Source organism: Diospyros lotus, chromosome 2 (genome assembly GCF_014633365.1).
Source record: "Diospyros lotus cultivar Yz01 chromosome 2, ASM1463336v1, whole genome shotgun sequence".
In the NCBI taxonomy this organism is placed as follows: Eukaryota; Viridiplantae; Streptophyta; class Magnoliopsida; order Ericales; family Ebenaceae; genus Diospyros; species Diospyros lotus.
In genome coordinates, this window is record NC_068339.1 from 47,256,568 (window position 1) to 47,276,613 (window position 20,046).

Below are 20,046 nucleotides of genomic sequence, written 5' to 3' on the forward strand. Positions count from 1 at the left end.
TTTTCATATGGGGGGTTCATCCCAAAATGTTTATTCTTGTGCATTGAATTTTATGTGATAAATTATGTATATGAAATGTTGTTTTACATGATGCATTGATTCATGGTATGTGGCATTGGCATGTTTTTGTGTTTATCTATGTGGGATGTCAATTTGTGATGTGGCACTTGAGTGATAACACTAGGGAAGCATGCTAAGGATTAATGCCCATTTGTGACGGGAGCTGAGAGTGGACACCACCCCGGGGCCTTTGAGCGGTAGTATTGTTTTCAAGGTGGACGTGGATTCCCAGGGATAGTGTTGATCATCATGTGGCTAGGATTTGTGTTAACGTGGTCTAGAATGTTTCTAAGTGGGAACGTAATGATGATGGGGTGATTCCCAGGTTCATGCATTGATGTTGCCCTCTTAAGCTAGGACGGTGTTGTGTCAATGTGTCGATGTGGTTGGGTTACCTTTAGAGATATTGCATTTTCCCTAGTTAGAGTTAAGTGCTGTGTGGGATTCTCTTGGGTTGGATCTTGTCGTGATATTTCAGTTTGTTTTATGGTTTTGAATACATTCATGAAAGTGTTTTGAATTTACTTAAATGATTCAACATCTAATTTTAGACTTTGTCCCTAGAATATTCAAACGTTCCAGGTGGTTGCAGCGGCGTAAAAGGAAAGGAAATTGTCGAGAAGTGACTGTTAGTAGATTGTATGTAGCATGACTATTAGTTTATGATGTATTTTATTTTGGTGATGTCATGTTGAAACGTTGGTTCGACTTTATGTTATGAGTAAAGTGGTTTCGGTTATGTTCTATTTGAGGTTTCGATCTAGTTTCTGCATTTGAGATGATTTACCTATCTTAGTTTATTAATTATTAAGTTTAATATACTGAGAAGGTGTAACGGGATTGTCGGGGAATGATTTTTGTGGTGAGTTTATGTTGGAAAAAAATATATCCCCAAAATCTTACGTTATCTAACGCCCTGGGAAAAGTGGGGTGTTATAAAATGGTTATTGTTTATTGTAATCCCAATCTTCCGCCTCACACAATTTATCTCTCAACTCTCACGAACAGTAGGAAACTCTCCATACACGAAAGAAAAAAAACAGAATATAGAAAATGAATAGAAACACACACACAAGAAGTTGGGATTTTTATCCTGGTTTAGTTCTTCTAATGAAGAACCTATGTCCAGACTGCCTTTGGCCTTTCTCCAATATCTTGAAAACACAACAGATGATTACATGCACTGCTCTCGGATCTCTCACAACCCTATACACACAGGCTATAAAGAAAGCAAACTACTTTTCTCTCACACACAACACATACTCGATCTCTTTTCCACTCAAGATAGAATAACAATTGTGTCTCAAATGAGACCCCCCGACCCCCTATTTATAATACATAAGAGGCGGACATTACAAGATAACAAACCAACAAACTGTTACAATACTAACCACCCTAACAGAAACTAACTAACCAAATACGTCCCTGACCACTATCCTCCCATGCCTTTTAACTAATCTAAGACAAATGATTTAACATTTATAACAGTATTCCAGTATATGGTTGGAAGTTCAAATGATAATCTTACAACACAAGAAAAATTGCATTCATTAAAGTAATGGCCTGCTATCAATTTTTCATTCTCCTTTGATCTTTTTAGTATCTCTCAATCTGATAGTGCTTTAAGGCTGTTATTTCTTTGTATGTGTTTCATCTAGTTCACGTGTTGTTTTCAGCAGTAGCTTGGAAAACCCCAGTTTTTGAGTGTAGTACTTATTTGATACCAAAGTCCAGTTCTGCTCTTGTTTGAAGGACATATGGATCTTTCCTGCTGAAATTGACAGCATGTTTTGTATTTTACTAGTCTATATTACTGTTTGTATTTTTTTGATGTCAACTCATAATTGAATTCCTTTTATACTGCTTATTATTTTCTTTTTCCAGTGTTTATTTTCCTACCTTTCTTTTTGTCAAACTTTCCGACTCATATGCTTCCATGAATTTACAAGTACAAATTTGCATAACTTTTCTTTTTTGTAGTAGCTTTTCAGGATATGGGAAGTACTCTGCTCTCTGTGGCATTCTGATCCATTGTTTTCTTCCGTGGCAGATTTCAAACATGTCAGCTACCATGGCATCACAATCACTTTTGCCAAGAATGCAGGTTAGGTTTAATTCCTGCCACCACCTCCCCCCGCCCCTGGTGTTTAGTTGTCAATGTTGTAGTAACAGAACACATGAATATAAGGGCTTTACAAAGTGGTGCCATCTCATATGAGTACTTAGTTGCATGCTGAATCCAAACCATTACTCAGATAATATACTTGAGCTAGATTTGACATCACATCTATATATTTTGATCATATTGCTGAGGAAGCAGGATACGGTAACCATTCTTCAATTCTTGTTGAATGGCAATGTTGTTCATAATAACAATACTGAGGTATAAAATGTGCATGGTTAAACAAACATGGAGAAACAAAACAGTAGGAAGAAGTAGTCCTACTCTATCCTAGGCCACCCTAATGCACATTGAGAATGAGTATTGATGGAAGAGGACCTCGTAAGTGTTGGAATATGGATTTACAGGTTCAGTATGTGTTGGAGCCAAACCAGAATGAAACTAAGTATGCAATCAATCCAACCCAACCTGAGGGAAATCAGGTTGATCCACATTTCCATGTGCATTGTGAGTACATATTGATGGAAAAGGTCTTAGTTTGCATGGATTGGTTCAGTTTGGTTTGGTTTGGTTTGTGTTCAAGCCAAACCTAGAGCGGAATTGACTGAAGATGGAATTATACCTACCCATTCCAAGAAACAAAATGTTTGCATGGAACGAAATTCAGTTGATTCTCTTCAAGAATCCCCCACCCAAAAAAAAAAAAAAATCAATTCAACTCACTAAGGCCTAGTTGGTGTGCATCATGGTTCACACGGTTCTTTTTTGTTGAGGGTTGTTGGAGAACTTGGAAAAGTGATAAGAAGAATTGGGAGATCATCTAGATGCGGTTCCATTTTAAAAAATAGATAATTCTAGAGTTTAAATATTGTATTTTAAATTGTAGATATTGTTGTATAAGTTTAAATTTATTTCCTAAGTTTTAGGAGATAAATTTTCCTAGTTTCTAGGAAGTAGATAGTTTATATCTTCTCCTAAATTGTAGGAGAATTATTAGCAGCTAGAATGCATATATTTTCATTCGTACCTCTAGAATTATTTATTCAAGCTTTTCAGCTATCTCAAAGCTTGTTTCATGGTATCAGAGCTTGCTCTTTGATCCTAAAGTAGCCTTTGTTTGATTCTTTTGTCCACGTCTTGCAGCTTTATTTGTTTTTTTTTGTGCACACCCTGTTTCATCAATGGCTGATACCTAGGGGTGTGCATTCAGTTATAACCGAACCAAACATACCAAAAATTACTAACCGAACCGATCGAATAATCCCAACTAACCGAAATCTAAACTGAGTTAACCGAAAACCGATTGTGCAAAACCAGAAATTGATATAGAAACAAATTGATTTATAGCAACAGAGGAACAACGTTTGTGCAACCTCTTTGTGTAAATGAAGGAATACACACAAGAGAGAATACAAATCCATTTACAATGTAGAACAGAAAAATGCAAACCCATTTACAATGCAGAAGAACAAAAGAAATACACAAGAGAGAATACAAATCTGTTTGTGGAAACGAAGGAAATACAAACGAACAACCCGTAATGCAAACAAAGAAATACATCAAGAAAATAACCCAACTAAAAGTCAAAAAAATTAAAAAATCATACAAAATCCTAACCTAACTGTCGATTCTAACTTGAGTAACCTCTGTCGCTCAACGATTGGTGGTCGTTGCCTCATTGGTGTGGATCGATCGTCCAAGCACAAGGAAGGAAAGGAAGAAACAAGGAAGTGATGGAACGACGTTGGTATGGGTCTGACGAAGGAAACGAAGGGGATTGCCGAACGGTGAAGCTAAAGGTGGGCGTGGTTGATTGTCGTTGATGAAGGCGGAGGTGACCATCACCGATTCATCGATGGCGACGGGCTGACGGACACAAAATCGATCGATTTGTGCTGGTCTGCTGAAGGCTCTCTCTCTCGGTCGGTCTTGGTCTCCAGAGTCCAGGTGAGTGGCTGTATCGGGGGAAGGGGGGGGAGGTGGTTGGGTCACGGACTCCTCGCGGGAAATAACTTTCGGTTCGGGCGTCGGGGGGAGGGGTTGTTACGGGTAACTTCGGTTATTTGGTTATTTTTGTATAAATAACCGATTTTTAGGAAAAAATATAACCGAACTGAGTTATTTTTTTTAAAAAACTGAACCGAATCGACCGAACTCGTCGGTTCGGTTTGGTTAGCTCGGTTTACCTGAGCTTCTGCTCACCCTTACTGATACCCAACCTAATCCCACTCTAATCGAGGCTTCTGCCATACATTCTTCGATCAATCCGCCTTCAAGTTTTGTATCAAATCTTTCTAGCAACTCAATTGATCATCTTCCCATACAGATTACTGACCATAAGTTGAATGGGAGTAACTTTAAGGAATGATTTCAGTCAGTTATGTTGGTGATCAAGGGAAAAGGTAAGGCTAGTTACTTAACTGGCTCTACTCCTCCTCCATCAAGCACAACAACCGCATATGGTACTTGGGAAGCCGAGAATTCCACCATAATGGCCTAGCCGATCAATTTAGTGGAACCTAGATTCGGAAGAACTTACCTATTCTATAAAACTACAAAGGAAATATGGGATTTGGTCCAAGACATGTACTCAAATTTGGAGAACTCATCCTAATGCTTTGAGATCAGATCTACGATTAAGACCACACGACAAGGTAATCTAAATGTTACTGATTATTTTAATGTTTTGGTTGAACTTTGGCATGAGATGGATTTGTTCTACACCATTAATTGGGAATGTTCTGTGAATAGTACAAAATATAGTAAGATGATTGAGAAGGATTGTATGTTTGATTTCCTACATGGTCTTAACCATGATTTGGATGAAGAGGCAGAATCTTGGGTACAAAGCCTCTTCCTTCACTTCGAGAAGTCTTCGCTGAGGTACGGAGGGAGGAAAGCCGAAGAAAGGTAATGGTAAATCAGCAAGGTGAGTCACCTTTAACTCACCCAAATTATGCTTTAGCAAGTTTTAAACAAGAAGAGAGTTAACCAAGGAACCTAGGACGAGAGAAGCAGTGGTGTGACCATTGTAAAAGGCCATATCACACCAAAGAAACATGTTGGAAAATTCATGGGAAACCGGCTAATTGGAAGCCAAGAGGAAAGAAGGAGATTGGAAGGACTACTTACATAGCTAATGCACCTAAGGAAGCAAGAAATAGTACTAGCCTTAATCTATTGGAAGAGCAGATTCAGACCTTGTATAAGTTGCCGAATCAAGGTATATCCTCTCCAAGTACTCCTATGGCAGCTACTGCTTTACAAGGTAATCCCCATTACTCTCTAAATTCCAGCAAACTCTCTAAGAATACATGGATAGTGGATACGCGTGCTTCCGACCATATGGCTTGTTCAGCACGCTCAATGACAGAATACACCATGTGTGGCAATCCTATAGGCATTTCAATGGCTGATGGTACCACTTCTCTAGCCAAAGGATATGGAAAAATTTGTATTTTTGGTTTAAAACTTAAATCAATCTTACATGTATCCGGTTTAAGATTCAATTTACTGTCAGTCCATAAGATTACTTAAGATATGAATTGCTGTGTGACCTTATTTCCTTCATATTGTTTATTTCAGGACCAAGTATCGGGGAGGACGATTGGCAATGCTAAAGCTAAGGATGGGCCTTATTATTTGACAGAGAATAGGATTTTTTCTTCTACAAATAAGGCTATTTTGACAGCCACAATCGATGCCAAGGTTTTGTTGTGGCATAATTGTTTAGGTCACCTAAGTTTTCCTTATCTTAAATTCTTGTATCCGCATTTTTTCATCAATAAAAATCAAACTTTCTCATGTGAACAGTGTACCATTGCCAAACAGTCTTGTTCTTCTCATCCAATTCAATCCTATAAGCCATCTAAACCATTCCATTTAGTTCATAGTGATAATTGGGGACCATCTAAAACCCCTCATATTTCTGGTTCGAAATGGTTTATAACCTTTATTGATGATCATTCTAGGGCATGTTGGGTGTACCTTATGAGGGAAAAATCTAAAGCTTGCAACATTTTTAAGAAATTTCACAAACTCATCTTAAATATGTTTCAAACTTCCATCCAAATTCTTTGTACTGATAACGGTTAAGAATTTTTCTCTCATGACCTTACCAATTATCTATCCGAACGTGGTGTTCTACATTAAAGCTCTTGTCCATACACACCACAACAAAATAGTGTGGCTGAAAGAAAAAACCGCCATATTCTAGAAATGGCTCGAGCTATGATGTTCACCACCCTTGTCCCACATTTCTATTAGGGGGAAGCAATCCTTACAACTGCATATTTGATCAATAGACTTCTCTCAAAGACCCTAAAATTTCAACCCCCCTTGTTGTCCTTTGTTCTCTCTACCCAACCATTAGCCACTTACATTCTCTTTCTCCAAAAATTTTTGGCTGCACTGTGTATTTTCACAGTAATTAGCTCAACCATACCAAGTTGGATCCTAAGGCCCTTAAATATATCTTTATTGGGTACGCTCCCTCCCAAAAAGGTTACAAATGCTATAACCCTCTGTCATGTACCTAAGGGGGTCTTACTGTAATAAAAGTATAGTTAGAGTGGCAGGTGTCATTACTAGAATGTGTAGCAAATCAAAGGTGGTATGAGAGCTAGGCTGTTGGCGCCAACCGCTGGGAATCGAGTATATAAAGCTCGACCCAATTCAATTGTAAGCATCGAATACTTTTAAATTGATTCCTATTCAAATTCTTCCCCCTAATTCTACAATTCTCTCCCTCCTAATTCTTCTACATTCCCTCCCCTTATTCTGGTGATTCCCGCCTAAGCGTTCTTACTAGAAGAACACTGTCGGATCCAAGAGGTCACAACAATTGGTATCAGAGCATTCGCTCCTAGTTTCCAAGGAAATTGAGGCAATAGCAATGGTAGATGGACCTCGTATGAAGCAGATGGAACTGTAGCTTCAGCAAGTGTCGGCTATGGTGATGGATGTTTAGACTGGAGTCGGATCAATGGAGGAATCATTGGGCTCGGTGATCGATCGGAGATTGGAAGAGGTAACAGATCGTTTGCGTGGGGATATGCGCAACCACATCAGAGAGGAGATGAGAGAGGAGCAATGTGCTGCGTGATTAGATGCAACAATTCATGCTCAGGTTCTCGAGTCAAGCTCAGGTGAGACTATCTCCAGATTTTCCTCCGAGAGAAAGGTCGGATCCAATTTTACCAGGAGCTGGTACGAGAGAATGGTTGGCTCGTCGGAAGCAGAGGGTGATCCGACAGTTTTGGAAGACATGGGAATGGGAAAGAGACCGGAAACTCAAGTGAGTTCTAATTTTCCTCTACCAAAATTAGAATTACCTGTGTTTGACGAGGCGAAACCTCGCTGGTGGTTACGTTGATGTGAGAAACTATTTGGGATACACCGGGTGGCTAAGGACCAGAAGATTAGCCTGGCGGTAGCATATTTGAACGACATAGGGGATGTGTGGTACCAAGGCTGGTCACGAGTTAGGGAGGATTGTAATTGGGAGGAATTTGTCAAGGGAATATGTGAACGGTTCGGAGAAAAGAGGACCATGGACATCGTGGAGGAATTTAATAAGATGAAGCAGAATGGTTCGGTGTAAGAGTAACAGCTCAGATTCGAGGAGCTGAAGTCTCAGATGTTGAGCCGCAATCCCTACTTGACCGAAGATTATTTCGTGTCGAGTTTTCTGAGCAGTTTGAATGAGGAGTTACGGTCTGCAGTGGAGATGACCAAGCCCCGAACGGTACAAGAAGCAATAGAGAGTGCTTTACTTCAGGAGATGAATGTAGAAGCTATAATGAAGGTGTAGAGGACTCAGGCGAGGGGACAAGGATCCGTCCCATCTCCAACTGTGGGAAGAGGTTCGTTGAGAGAGATGTACAAAACGAGATCGGTAACGAAGCCATCTGTTTTGCCACCTCCAACTAATATGATGCAGCAAGGGGGAAGGGTGATGGAGCCAAAGAGGCCTCCCAGATTGTGTTACCGATGCAGCGATAAGTACTACCTTGGGTATCGCTATGGCAGACAATTGTTATTATTGGAAGGAGGCGAAGTGGAGAATGATACAGGGGAGGAAAATTTTGTGGCCGAAGAGGAAGGAGAAGAGGAAGACAATGGCACTATCTCTCTCCATGCTATTAAAGGGGTGGCCAGCAATAAAATAATCGAGGTAGAAGGGAGGGTACTGGAGGGGTCACTCATGGTATTGATTGACAGTGGAAGCACACATAGTTTCATTGATGAGGGAACTACGAGGAAGATGAAGTGTGAGCTTTCCAACACTCAACCATTAGCGGTAACCGTAGCTAACGAAAGTCGAGTGTTGAGCAAGTCGGCATGTCTGGGGTTTTGCTGGACAATGCAAGGGGAATCCTTCGAGGCTGATCTCAGATTACTAAAATTAGGAGGCTGCCAAATAGTGTTGGGAGTTGATTGGATGAGAGAAGTTAGCCCCATTAGCTTTGACTTTAACAAAATGGAAGTTACATTGGCTAGGGGAGACAGGAGAATTACGTTGCAGGGAAATGTGGGGACAGGGGTGTGCAAATTGATCAGAGGAAGAAGGCTGCATAAATTACTGAAGTGTAAGATGTCCCAGGTGGCTCAGCTTTTTACCATTGAGGCTTATGTGGATCGAGAAGAACCAAGAGGTCAAGGGACGATGGCCAACAGCATCCCAATGACCAACCAATGGCAGGTACATGAATTATCTTCTCTTGATGCACTACTTATTGAGTTCGGGGACTTATTTGCAGAACCTAACAGCCTTCCTCCTAAGAGACCCTTTGATCACACAATTGCCCTTCAACCCAATGCAGAACCCATCAATATTCAATCATATGGATATCCTCCTAAACTTAAAACTGAGATTGAAACCATGGTCAAAGAAATGCTCGACCAATTCTTGATCCAACCTAGTAGAAGCCTTTTTGCATCTCCCGTCCTTTTAGTTAAGAAAAAGGATGGAACCTGGCGCTTCTGCATTGATTACCGCCGGCTCAATAGCATCACCATAAAAAAATAAATTTCCTATCCCTATCATTGAGGATTTACTCGATGAACTAGCTAATGCTTCGGTATTTTCTAAACTTGACCTTAGGTCCGGATATCACCAAATTTAGATGCACCCCTCGGACATTCCTAAGACCGCTTTTAGAACTCACCATGGGCATTATGAATTTACCGTAATGCCTTTCGGTTTAACCAATGCTCCCGCAACCTTCCAAGCTCTTATGAACCATATCTTTGAACCCTACATCCGCAAATTTATTTTGGTATTCTTCGATGATATCCTCATATATAGCTAGCTCATCTTTCACCTAACACTTAGAGCACCTTAGAGTTGCATTTCAAGTCCTTAGACTCAATTGGCTATGCATCAAAAAGTCCAAATGTTCCTTTGCTCAGACGCAGGTGGAGTACTTGGGTTATGTCATCTCTAGTGCTGGAGTTAGCACTGATCCTAAGAAGATATCGACAATGTTGTCATGGCCAAAACCTGGGAATATTCGATCTCTAAGGGGATTTCTGGGACTGACAAGTTATTACAGGTGTTTCGTAAGAAACTATGGGGTAATAAGCAAGCCATTAACTGACCTATTGAAGAAGGATGGTTTTACGTGGAGTGAAAAAGCAGAAGCTGCATTTGAAAACCTTAAAAAAGCCATGAGTGAGGTGTCGATACTCGGCATTCCTGACTTCAACAAACCGTTTACACTAGAGACATATGCGAGTGGCACAGGAGTGGGGGCTATTCTATCTCAAGATGGGCGACCTTTGGCTTTTATGAGCCAAGCCTTGGCCACAAGGCATCAGGGGCTAAGTATGTATGATAAGGACCTATTGGCAGTCCTTATGGTAGTTGAAAAATGGAGGCATTACTTGGAGGTTGGGCGGTTTATCATAAAGATTGATCACGAAAGCCTCAAATTCTTGTCTCAACAAAAGTTGAATACCAATTTACAGAGAAAGGGGATGTCTAAGCTAATGGGATTGGAATTTATGATTCAATATCGAAAGGGGAAGGAGAATGTGGCAACCGACGCGTTATCTCGGTGCCATGAGGAAGGGCAATGTGCAGTCACATTGGCAGTGATCCCGGATTGGTACCAAGAAGTCACAAGTAGTTATGAAAGGAATTCGTGGACAAAGGAATTGTTAGAACAATTGAGTTTAGACCCCAACAGCAAGCAAGGTTACACCTTCAATAACGGTCTCATTCGTTATCGTGGACGGCTGGTAATAGGAGATTGTGAGGCGCCGAGGGGAAGGATACTCCAAACGATGCACGACTCTCCTTTAGGGGGACACTTCAGGGTCCAAAATACATATAGAAAGGTGAAACAAGTCTTTTTCTGGCCTGGATTAAAAAAATCGGTGATGGAGTATGTACTTAAGTGCGACGTTTGCAAAAGGTGCAAACATGAATCAGTGGCTAAACCCGGTCTGTTGCAACCACTGGCAGTACCTGATCGGGCTTGGGCTCACATTACAATGGATTTTGTCGAAGGGTTACCACGCTCAGAAGGAAAGAACTGCGTGCTAGTCATGGTAGACAGGTTGACTAAGTACAACCATTTCCTTAGTCTCGCTCATCCCTTCACAGCACCAGAAGTAGCCAGAGAATTCTTGGATCAGATAGTGAAGCTGCACGGGGTTCCTCAATCAATCATTTTAGATAGGGATAAGGTGTTTACCAGCTTATTTTGGCTGGAGTTGTTCAAAGCATTGGGTTCTAAGCTTCTTATGTCAACTGCCTACCATCCTGAGACTGATGGCCAATTTGAACGAGTCAACCAATGCTTGGAAGCCTATCTCAGATGTTTTTGTTTTGCGCAACCTAAAGGATGAAACAAATGGCTATCCTGGGCACAATGGTGGTATAATTCCAGCCACCATCGTTCCATAGGGATGATGCCATTTGAGGCCTTATACGGGTACAAACCCAATTTAGTATGGATGGGTAGCGAGCCAACTTCAGTGGCAGATGTGGACTCCTACTTACAACATTGACAAGAGGTCTTACAGAATCTGAAAAGAGAATTGGCCAAAGCTCAGAATCGAACGAAACAGATGGCCGATAAGAAGAGAAGTGAACGTGAATTCGAGGTAGGAGACGAAGTGTACCTTAAGCTCAACTAACCCCAACTCAAATCCATCTCACAGCATAAGGTGACCAAGCTCAGTCCCAAATTCTACGGACCTTACCCAATCACGGAATGGGTGGGACCAGTTGCTTACAGATTGTAGCTACTCGAAGGAATCCAAATACACCTGGTGTTTCATGTGTCCCTTCTACGGAAAGCTACCGGGTTTCAGGTCGCTAACCATCCCCTACTAGTTACCATCCGTGAACCAGAGCCAGCTGTCCAACTAGTCGCTATTATAGACAAGCGGGTCATCTTCCAGCAAGGGGCCCCTATTACTCAGGTGCTGGTCCAATGGTCTACCCTACACCCAGATAGCAGTACGTGGGAATACCTTCCAGAATTCCTCAATCAGTTTCCCAACGCAACGAGCTTACTTACCATTCTTGGGGACAAGAATTAATTCAAGGGGAGGGGAGTTGTCGTGTACCTAAGGGGGTCTTACTGTAATAAAAGTATAGTTGGAGTGGCGGGTGGGTGTCATTACTAGAATGTGTAGCAAATCAAAGGCAGTATGAGAGCCAGACTGTTGGCGCCAACCGCTGGGAATTGAGTATATAAAGCTTGACCCAATTCAATTGTAAGTATCAAATACTTTTGAATTGATTCCTATTCAAATTCTTCCCCCTAATTCTACAATTCTCTCCCTCCTAATTCTTCTACATTCCCTCCCCTTATTCTGGTGATTCCCGCCTAAGTGTTCTTACTAGAAGAACACTGTCGGATCCAAGAGGTCACGACACCCTCTCAAACGACAAGTCTTGGTCTCCACAGATGTAACATTCTATGAAGACCACTTGTTTTACCCCTCACTAGTTTCAGTTTCTGCATCTTCGTCCCTCTCAGAGTCTTCTCCTTTTTTCTTGCCTTCCCTTGATTCTCCTTTGCCCTTATACTCTCAAGGGGGAGAATTTCTGGCCTCTCCGCCTGTTAGTTTTGATAGCATAAGGGTAGATCCTCCAAGTTCTTCTCCTATTTTTCCTAATCCTTCCTCTCAGTCAGATATTGCAACTGAACCTCATGTCCCAACTCCATATTCAGTAGCTAAACATCCTCTGCAAGTGTATTCTAGACGTCCAAAGGTCCATCCTGAGACACAATAAAACCAATCACCACTTTCAGATGCTAGTCTATCAGAAAACAACATTGAAAATGAGACTACTAGCAATGATAATTTGGATTGGGCTATGCCTATTGCTCTAAGAAAAGGGGTAAGATCTTGTGTCAAGTATCCCATGTCTAATCACTTGACTTATGCTAAATTATCCCCTCAGTACAAGGGATTTGTTGCAAGTATTGACGACATTACAGTTCCAAGGAATATTCAAGAGGCTAGAGTGATCTTAAGTGGAAAGTTGCAGCTATGGAGGAGATGAGCGCCTTGGTGAAAAATAACACATGGGAGATTGTTAACTACTGTCAAACAAAGGGGTGGTTGGTTGTAGATGGGTTTTCACAGTAAAGCATAATGCAGATGGAAGTGTTGAAAGATATAAGGCAAGATTGATTGCACAAGGGTTTACTCAAATATATGGGATCGACTATGAGGAGACTTTTGCTCCTGTGGCCAACCTTAACTCAATTTGGATATTAATTTCCCTTGCTGTTAATCTTGATTGGCCTCTATTGCAATTTGATATTAAAAATGCTTTTTTGAATGGTGACTCGTATGAGGAGATATATAAGAGAATACCTCCAGGATTTGAACAAGAAATTGGCAGTGGAAATGTGTGCAAATTAAAGAAATCATTATATGGATTAAAGCAATCTCCAAGGGCTTGGTTCAAGAAATTTAGCATGACTCTTAATCGTTTGGGATATAAGCAAGGGCAAGCTGACCATACCCTGTCTATAAAGTCCATGGTAGAAGGAAAAAAGGCCATACTAATTGTTTATGTTGATACATTATTGTGATAGGTGATGACCTGCAGGAAATTGAAAATTTGAAGAAACAATTAAAGACTGAATTTGAAGTGAAAGACCTAGGAGTCATGAGATACTTCCTAGGAATGGAGGTGGCTCAGAGTAAAGAAGGGCTATTCATCTCTCAAAGGAAGTACACACTTGATTTGTTAAAGAAAACTAGGATGTTAGCATGCAAACCAACTAGTACTCCTTTAGAAAAGGGTTAGAATGTTGAAGAAAAAGAAGACACTCTTGTTGAAAAAGAAAGGTACCAAAGGTTGGTTGGTAGACTAATTTATTAATCACTTACAAGGTCAGGCATAGCCTATGCAGTAAGTGTCATAAGTCAATACATGCGTTCCCTTACTCAAAAGCATATGAATGCAGTGTTCCATGTTCTAAGATACCTCAAGGGAACGCTTGGGAAATGGCTGATGTTCAAGAAAACTAATGAAAGAAGAATTGAATGTTTTGTGGATGCTGATTGGGCTAGTTCACGTGAGGATAGCAGGTCAACTTCAGGTTATTGCACCAAGTTATGGGGTAATGTGGTTACTTGGTGGAGCAAAAAGCAATCTGTGGTGGCTTGAAGCACTGCCGAGGCCGAATTCCGTGCTATTGCTCAAGGGATATGTGAAGTAATTTGGCTAGAAAGGATGATGGAAGACTTAGGGATATCCTTATCTCAACCAACAAAAGTTTATAGTGATAGCATATCTGCTATCAATATTGTGAAGAATCTGGTTCAGCATGACCGAATGAAATATGTAAGAATTGATAGGAGTTTTATAAAAAGGAAAATTGAAAAAGGAGGAATAAGCTTATCCTATATTCCAACTACTGATCAAGTATCTGATGTTTTCACAAGTTTTAGAAGATAAATTTTCCTAGTTTCTAGGAAGTAGATAGTTTATATCTTCTCCTAAATTGTAGGAGAATTATTAGCAACTAGGGTGTATATATTTTCATTCGTTACCTCTAGAATTATTTATTCAAGCTTTTCAGCTATCTCAAAGCTTATTTCAAGGGTATTGAATGTTCTTACTTCTTTGAGTTTTGATGCCCATGTATTCTATAGATGTTTTAGTAAAAATAATGGAATTATTTATTCAGTACTTAAAAGGAAACAAGGTTTGTGGACTTGGATGATAATTTAGAAATAAACGCTCTATTTATTATATGAAGATCAAAGTTGGTAATGAACCCATTTTGTTCTGTACTGGGTAATGTGCATACCTGCAGTTTGATTCTTTGCAACAGTACGGCTTTCTTGGTAAGGCTGACAAATTTTACACTATGCTGCAGGATGTTACTTTGGATTTATTTCTCATAATTTTATTGCAATGCCATGATCTCAGTAAATTTAGTGTACTATTTTATACTATTTTGTCATTGATCATAGCCCTAATGTTTTTCTCACGCTGGCTTTGTAATTATCAGTTTGGACTATCCGGTGGCAATCGGCCCCATGCTTCCCAAATTTTGAGTGATCAGAGTATGAACTACTCCTTTTTGTTTAGGTTTTTTTCTCGCTTGTTATGGATTTGCCATTTGTTCTTTACATGAGGAAGCAATAGCCAATAGGTGTGGTTATCATTTGTCTGATGCATTGATGCTACTGGTCCTTGCTGCTAAAGTATGAAACTGGGCATAGTTGACTAAAATGTGTTGAGGGTTTTCCATGCAGTGTTCAACATAGGAGCAGCCAATTCTGGCGGTATGATGCCCATTCAGCAGCAGCAGCAGCAGCAGCAACAGCAACAGCTCACCTCACAAGGTGCATTCGGTAACATGCCACATAATGCTCAGAATCTACAACCTGGTATGGTTGCCCATCAAAATGCACAACTTCCCAACTTCCAGCAGAGACAGTCGAATCAACAGTGAAATGTAGTAGTCTAGGCTCAAGTTTTCTTCTAACAAATGATTTTTGTTGGTAATATACGGCAGTTTGTCTTCTTTCTGTTAATCTGTAGTAGAATCTTTGCCATTCTGGCAACTAATCGGGGTTTCCTTGCAGTTCTGTATGTAAACACCAACATTTCATTTCAAGTTCGTAGTTGTGTTTATCCGTAAAATCAGATTTCTTGTAGAGACGACCATATTATAGCGATAAATAAAAAGTTGACTGCCACATAAGTCAAACTGTAAATGTGAGTTTGTATTATATATGTGTGTGCTGATATAAGTCTGCATCTTGGGTGGAGAAAGCTAAGTGAATAGAACTAGTTCCTTAAGCCATGCAGCAGCTGTGAATGAATATGTTACGTGAAGCTGCTAGCATTGTTGTTTCTAATTCATTGCTATTATAATTCTATTCTATGTGCATTTTTTGGTTTAGTAGGGTGTTAATTGTAATTCTTATATTCTTGAGAAGATAGATGGTGAGGTAGGCCAGTTGAGCATATATAATCAACATTGTCTTTGTTTTATGTATCTTATGTTCTCATTTTTGTGAATTCATTCATCTGAGTAAATTGAGAGCTTTCTCTCTTCCTCTTTTTGGTTTGCTCTAATTTCTTGCCCTAGTTTTGTTCTTTACATGGTATCAAAGCCTGTGACTAAGGTCTTATGGCTTTTAATCTCAATCACAAAGCCTCTTATTCCTTTCCACCTCATTCCTCCTCCTCGTTCTCCTCAGCCTCGCAGTTTGACTTCACTGCAATGACAAAAGCTTTTAGTTACATTCCGATAAAGCTTGATCTGAGTAATTATATCTTCTGGAAGGCACAAGTCTCGGCTACAATTCACGCCTTTGATCTCCGGTCCTTACTCAATAAAACTACACCTCCAGCAAAATATATTGCGAATCCTTATGCTAGAGATGTCGGATTGTCCATGGTGAATCCAGAGTACTTGAGCTGGATGTGGTCTGATTAGTTGCTGCTTGGTTGGCTCTTCTCAACTATTGACAAAGAAGTCTTAACGCAGGTGATTTATTGTGAATCATCTGTCGAGGTATGGTCATCTCTTGAAAATTTGTATTCTTGTCAAACAATTGCCAAGTCTTTCCAATTGAGGCAACAACTTAGATTTATTAAAAAGGATGCTATGTCTATTAATGATTGTATTCTCAAGATCAAAATAATAGGCCATTTACTTGTTACTAGAGGAGAACCTTTAAGTTAAGGATTTACTTCTAGCAATCATTAATGAGCTGGATCATGAATATCAGATAGATGACATTGATATTAAAAATGTTTAGTACTTGTTAATGCATGAGTAGAGATTAAATTATCAGAATTTGCCACATTCATCTACTGTTGAATATGTTGTATCGTCTTCAATACATGTTAATATGACAGTATATACACAAAAATGTGTTGGAAATTCTGTGAATTATAGAGGAAGTTTTGTGCAAAGTAGAGGTGGTTATGTGACTTGAGGGGGAAGAAGTCGGGGTAGACAATTGGGCAAGAGAGTTTATTGTCAGTTTTGTGGCAAACTAGGGCATTTTGCTGATAGATGTTACCATAGATTTGACAAAAATTTTCAGAGGAATCTTAATTAGAACTTTGGTAAGAATTTTGGTCACCATCAGGTAGACTCTAAAGCATTTGTGGCCTCCCTTAGTGATTCTAGCGAGACTTACATGAATGATCTAGGTTTTATTCAAGGACTCACTATAACCATTTTTCTTAGCAGCCACTAGATACAGTCTTACAACCCTTTCTTTCTGATCATTTCTTGGTTTGTTGATTTTGGAGCCACAAATCATATAACTTCAGACCTTAGTAATGTCTCCTTACAACAAAAGTGATAAAGTCTCCATTGGTAATAGTAAACAACTTCTTATCTCTAATGTTGGTCTTGGACAGTTGCATACACAAACTAAACTCATCTCTACTATTTTATTATCAAATGTTCTACATGTCTCTCACATGAAAAAGAATTTACTTAGTGTCTCTCAACTTACAAGAGAACATGATCTTATTCCTGAATTTAACTCTCATTCTTGTTTGATTAATGATAAGAATTTCGGGTAGGTGCTACTCAAAGGATGTCTTAAGGATGGGCTTTATCAGATAGGTTTAACACTTGATCCTGTTGCCTCCAGTATTTCTGCCCAATCCAATAAGCCTGTTTCTTTTGTTAGCAATACAATTTCATCAATTTTTCCTTCAAATAAATGTAAAGGACATTCTCCAATTGGTCGTGAGCTGCCCCTAGTATTTATGTTACCCTCATTTATAAAATGTACAAACATTGGGATGCAAAATTAAGGCATCCATCATTCAATGTATTGCATTTCATTTTTAATAAAATTCATATTTCTTGTTCTTCAATTCTTTATTTATGTGATTCATGTAAAATTGGGAAACTTCATCAACCTTTTTTTGCTGATTCTTCAATTACAACAAAGAAACCACTTGAGTTGTTATACTAAAATGTATGGGGTCCTTCTCCTATTTTATCTGTTGAGGGGTATAGGTATTATATTATGTTTGTTGATGCCCATACAAGGTATACGTGGCTATACCCTTTGAAGCTCAAGTCTGATGCCTTTCCAGCCTTTATAATCTTTCACAAACTTGTTAAAAACCAGTTTCAAACCAAGATTAAAGCCTTACAAACTGATAACGGTTGGGAATTCAAGGCATTTTTACCATACCTCCAGAATAATGGCATACAACTTAGATTTACCTGCCCCTATACTCATCAATAGAATGGTGTTGCCGAGAGAAAACACAAACATATAACATAAATAGGACTCACTTTATTATCTCATGCTAATATGCCACTTAAGTTTTGAGTTGAAGCCTTTCAAATTGCAGTTTATACAATAAACTTGCTTCTTTTCTCTTTACTCAAATTCAAGATCCCATTTGAACTCCTATATCATAAGAAACCCAATTACTTAATGTTGCAGCTCTTTGGTTGTGCTTGTTTTCCTTATCTTTAATCTTATAACAAGCACAAATTTGATTTCCATTCAACCAAATGTGTCTTCATTGGGTATAGTCATGTACAGGCAGGTTACAAATGTCTTCATCCTTCTGGTCAGGTTTATATTTCAAGACATGTGCAATTTAATCCAGATGATTTTCCTTTCTCTACATTGTTTTCTTCTTCTATCACTATATCTCAGTCTTATGCTAGTGGGTTTTCTACCTTGTTCTTTCAGTCCATTCCTTCTTCTCCTTCATTTAGAGTAGCACAACCCTTAACTTCTTCCTTATCAAACACTTAACTCTTCAACTACCTCAGCCATTAGCTCATCTCCACAGCCTACTTCTAGACCTACAGTTCGTGTTCTTAAACCCATAGTTGCTCCAGCACCTTCTACACATCCCATGCTTACAAGGTCCAAGGTTAAACAACTACATCTTACCTCTCCTCATGTGCTAGTGAGTACTCTAGAGCCTAGTTTTGTCCATGAGGCCTTTCTAGACTCATGATGGGTTAGGGCTATGGATGAGGAATTTGCAGTATTACAGCGCAATAATACTTAGATTTTAGTTCCATTTTCTGATGATATGAACTTCATTGGTTGCAAGTGGGTTTTTAGAACTAAATATAACCCAGATAGGACAGTACTTAAGTACAAGGTTCTACTAGTGGCCAAAAACTTTCTCCAAACATTGGGAGTTGACTATGCAAAAACCTTTAGCCTGGTTGTTAAGGCCCTTACTATTTGGGTTTTATTCACCTTAGCAGTTACATTTGGTTGGGACATTCAACAAGCAGATGTTAACAATGGCTTTTTAAATGATGATCTTAGTGAGAATGTTTATATGTCTCAACTAGAGGGTTTTGTTGATGCTCAGTATCTCTCTCATGTGTGTAAGCTGAGGAAATCACTTTATGGGCTTAAGCAAGCTCCATGAGCTTGGTATACAAAATTAAAAGCTGCTTTGCAGTCATGGGGGTTTATTAGAGCTGTGTCAAATGCTTCATTGTTTATAAAGCGCACCCCTCAGTTTGTGTTGTTTGTATTGGTCTATGTTGATGATATTTTGGTCACAGAGTTTGATCCAACAACCCTTAAAGCCTTTATTCAAGATTTAAATACTAATTTTGCGCAAAAACTCTCGGGTTTGTCCATTACTTCTTGGGTTTTGCAGCTCACAGAAATCAAAATGGGATCTATCTTACACAGTCTAAGTACACCTTAGATTTGTTGAGGAAGGTAGCTATGATTAACTGTAAACCATGATGGTGATGCTTTCTTAAATCCTTCTCTATATCAAACCATTATTGGTTCCTTGTAGTACTTGACCTAATACTAGATCGAATATCTCATTTACAGTCAACAAATTAAGTCAATTTCTATCTTCTCCTAAGCAACAACATTGGATGGCATGTAAAAAATTACTTAGGTATCTAAAGGGTACCCTTGGCTTGGGTTTATTGTTCTCACTAGCATCTATAGACTTACTTTTAGTAGTTTATACTGATACTAATCATGCTGGTTGTAGAGTGACAAGCAGATCAACTAGTGGTGTTTGTGTCTTCCTTGGGAGTAATCTAATAGTTTGGAGCTTTCAGAAGCAATCAGTAGTTGCCAGGTTTGTAGGAGATGCTAAATTCAGAGCTATTGCTCATGGTGTCACTGAAATCTTGTGGCTGAAATCATTGTTTACATAATTGGGTTATCAGTGTGTTCATACACCGATTGTGTGGAGTGACAATATAGCAGCTAAAAGTATTGCAAAGAATCTAGTATTTCATTCTCGCACTAAACACATTGAGATCAATGTACATTTTGTGTGAAAGAAAGTTGAAAATGGAGAAGTAGAAATTCGTTACGTTCTTACTGCTCATCAACTGGATGATGCTTTCACTAAGGGTTTACCAAGAAGTAGA

General features: G+C 39.3%; 1 protein-coding gene across 6 annotated transcripts in view; it reads left to right on the top strand.

Moving 5' to 3' along the window:
- The window catches only part of LOC127794397 (mediator of RNA polymerase II transcription subunit 8), a 52,553-nt gene extending 37,236 nt beyond the window's left edge, over nt 1–15,317 (top strand). The window contains exons 10-13 of one of the 6 annotated variants that reach the window (XM_052325433.1): nt 2,111–2,164; nt 5,768–5,890; nt 14,680–14,734; nt 14,927–15,317. In XM_052325433.1, coding sequence (XP_052181393.1) covers nt 2,111–2,164; nt 5,768–5,890; nt 14,680–14,734; nt 14,927–15,126 — 432 coding nt within the window. In that variant the 3' untranslated portion in view covers nt 15,127–15,317. Of the gene's footprint in view, nt 1–2,043; nt 2,165–5,767; nt 5,897–14,679; nt 14,735–14,926 lie in introns of those variants that run through there. The other 5 variants (XM_052325437.1, XM_052325438.1, XM_052325436.1 and 2 more) reach the window with 5 other exon arrangements.
- The last annotated feature ends 4,729 nt before the right edge of the window (nt 15,318–20,046 follow it).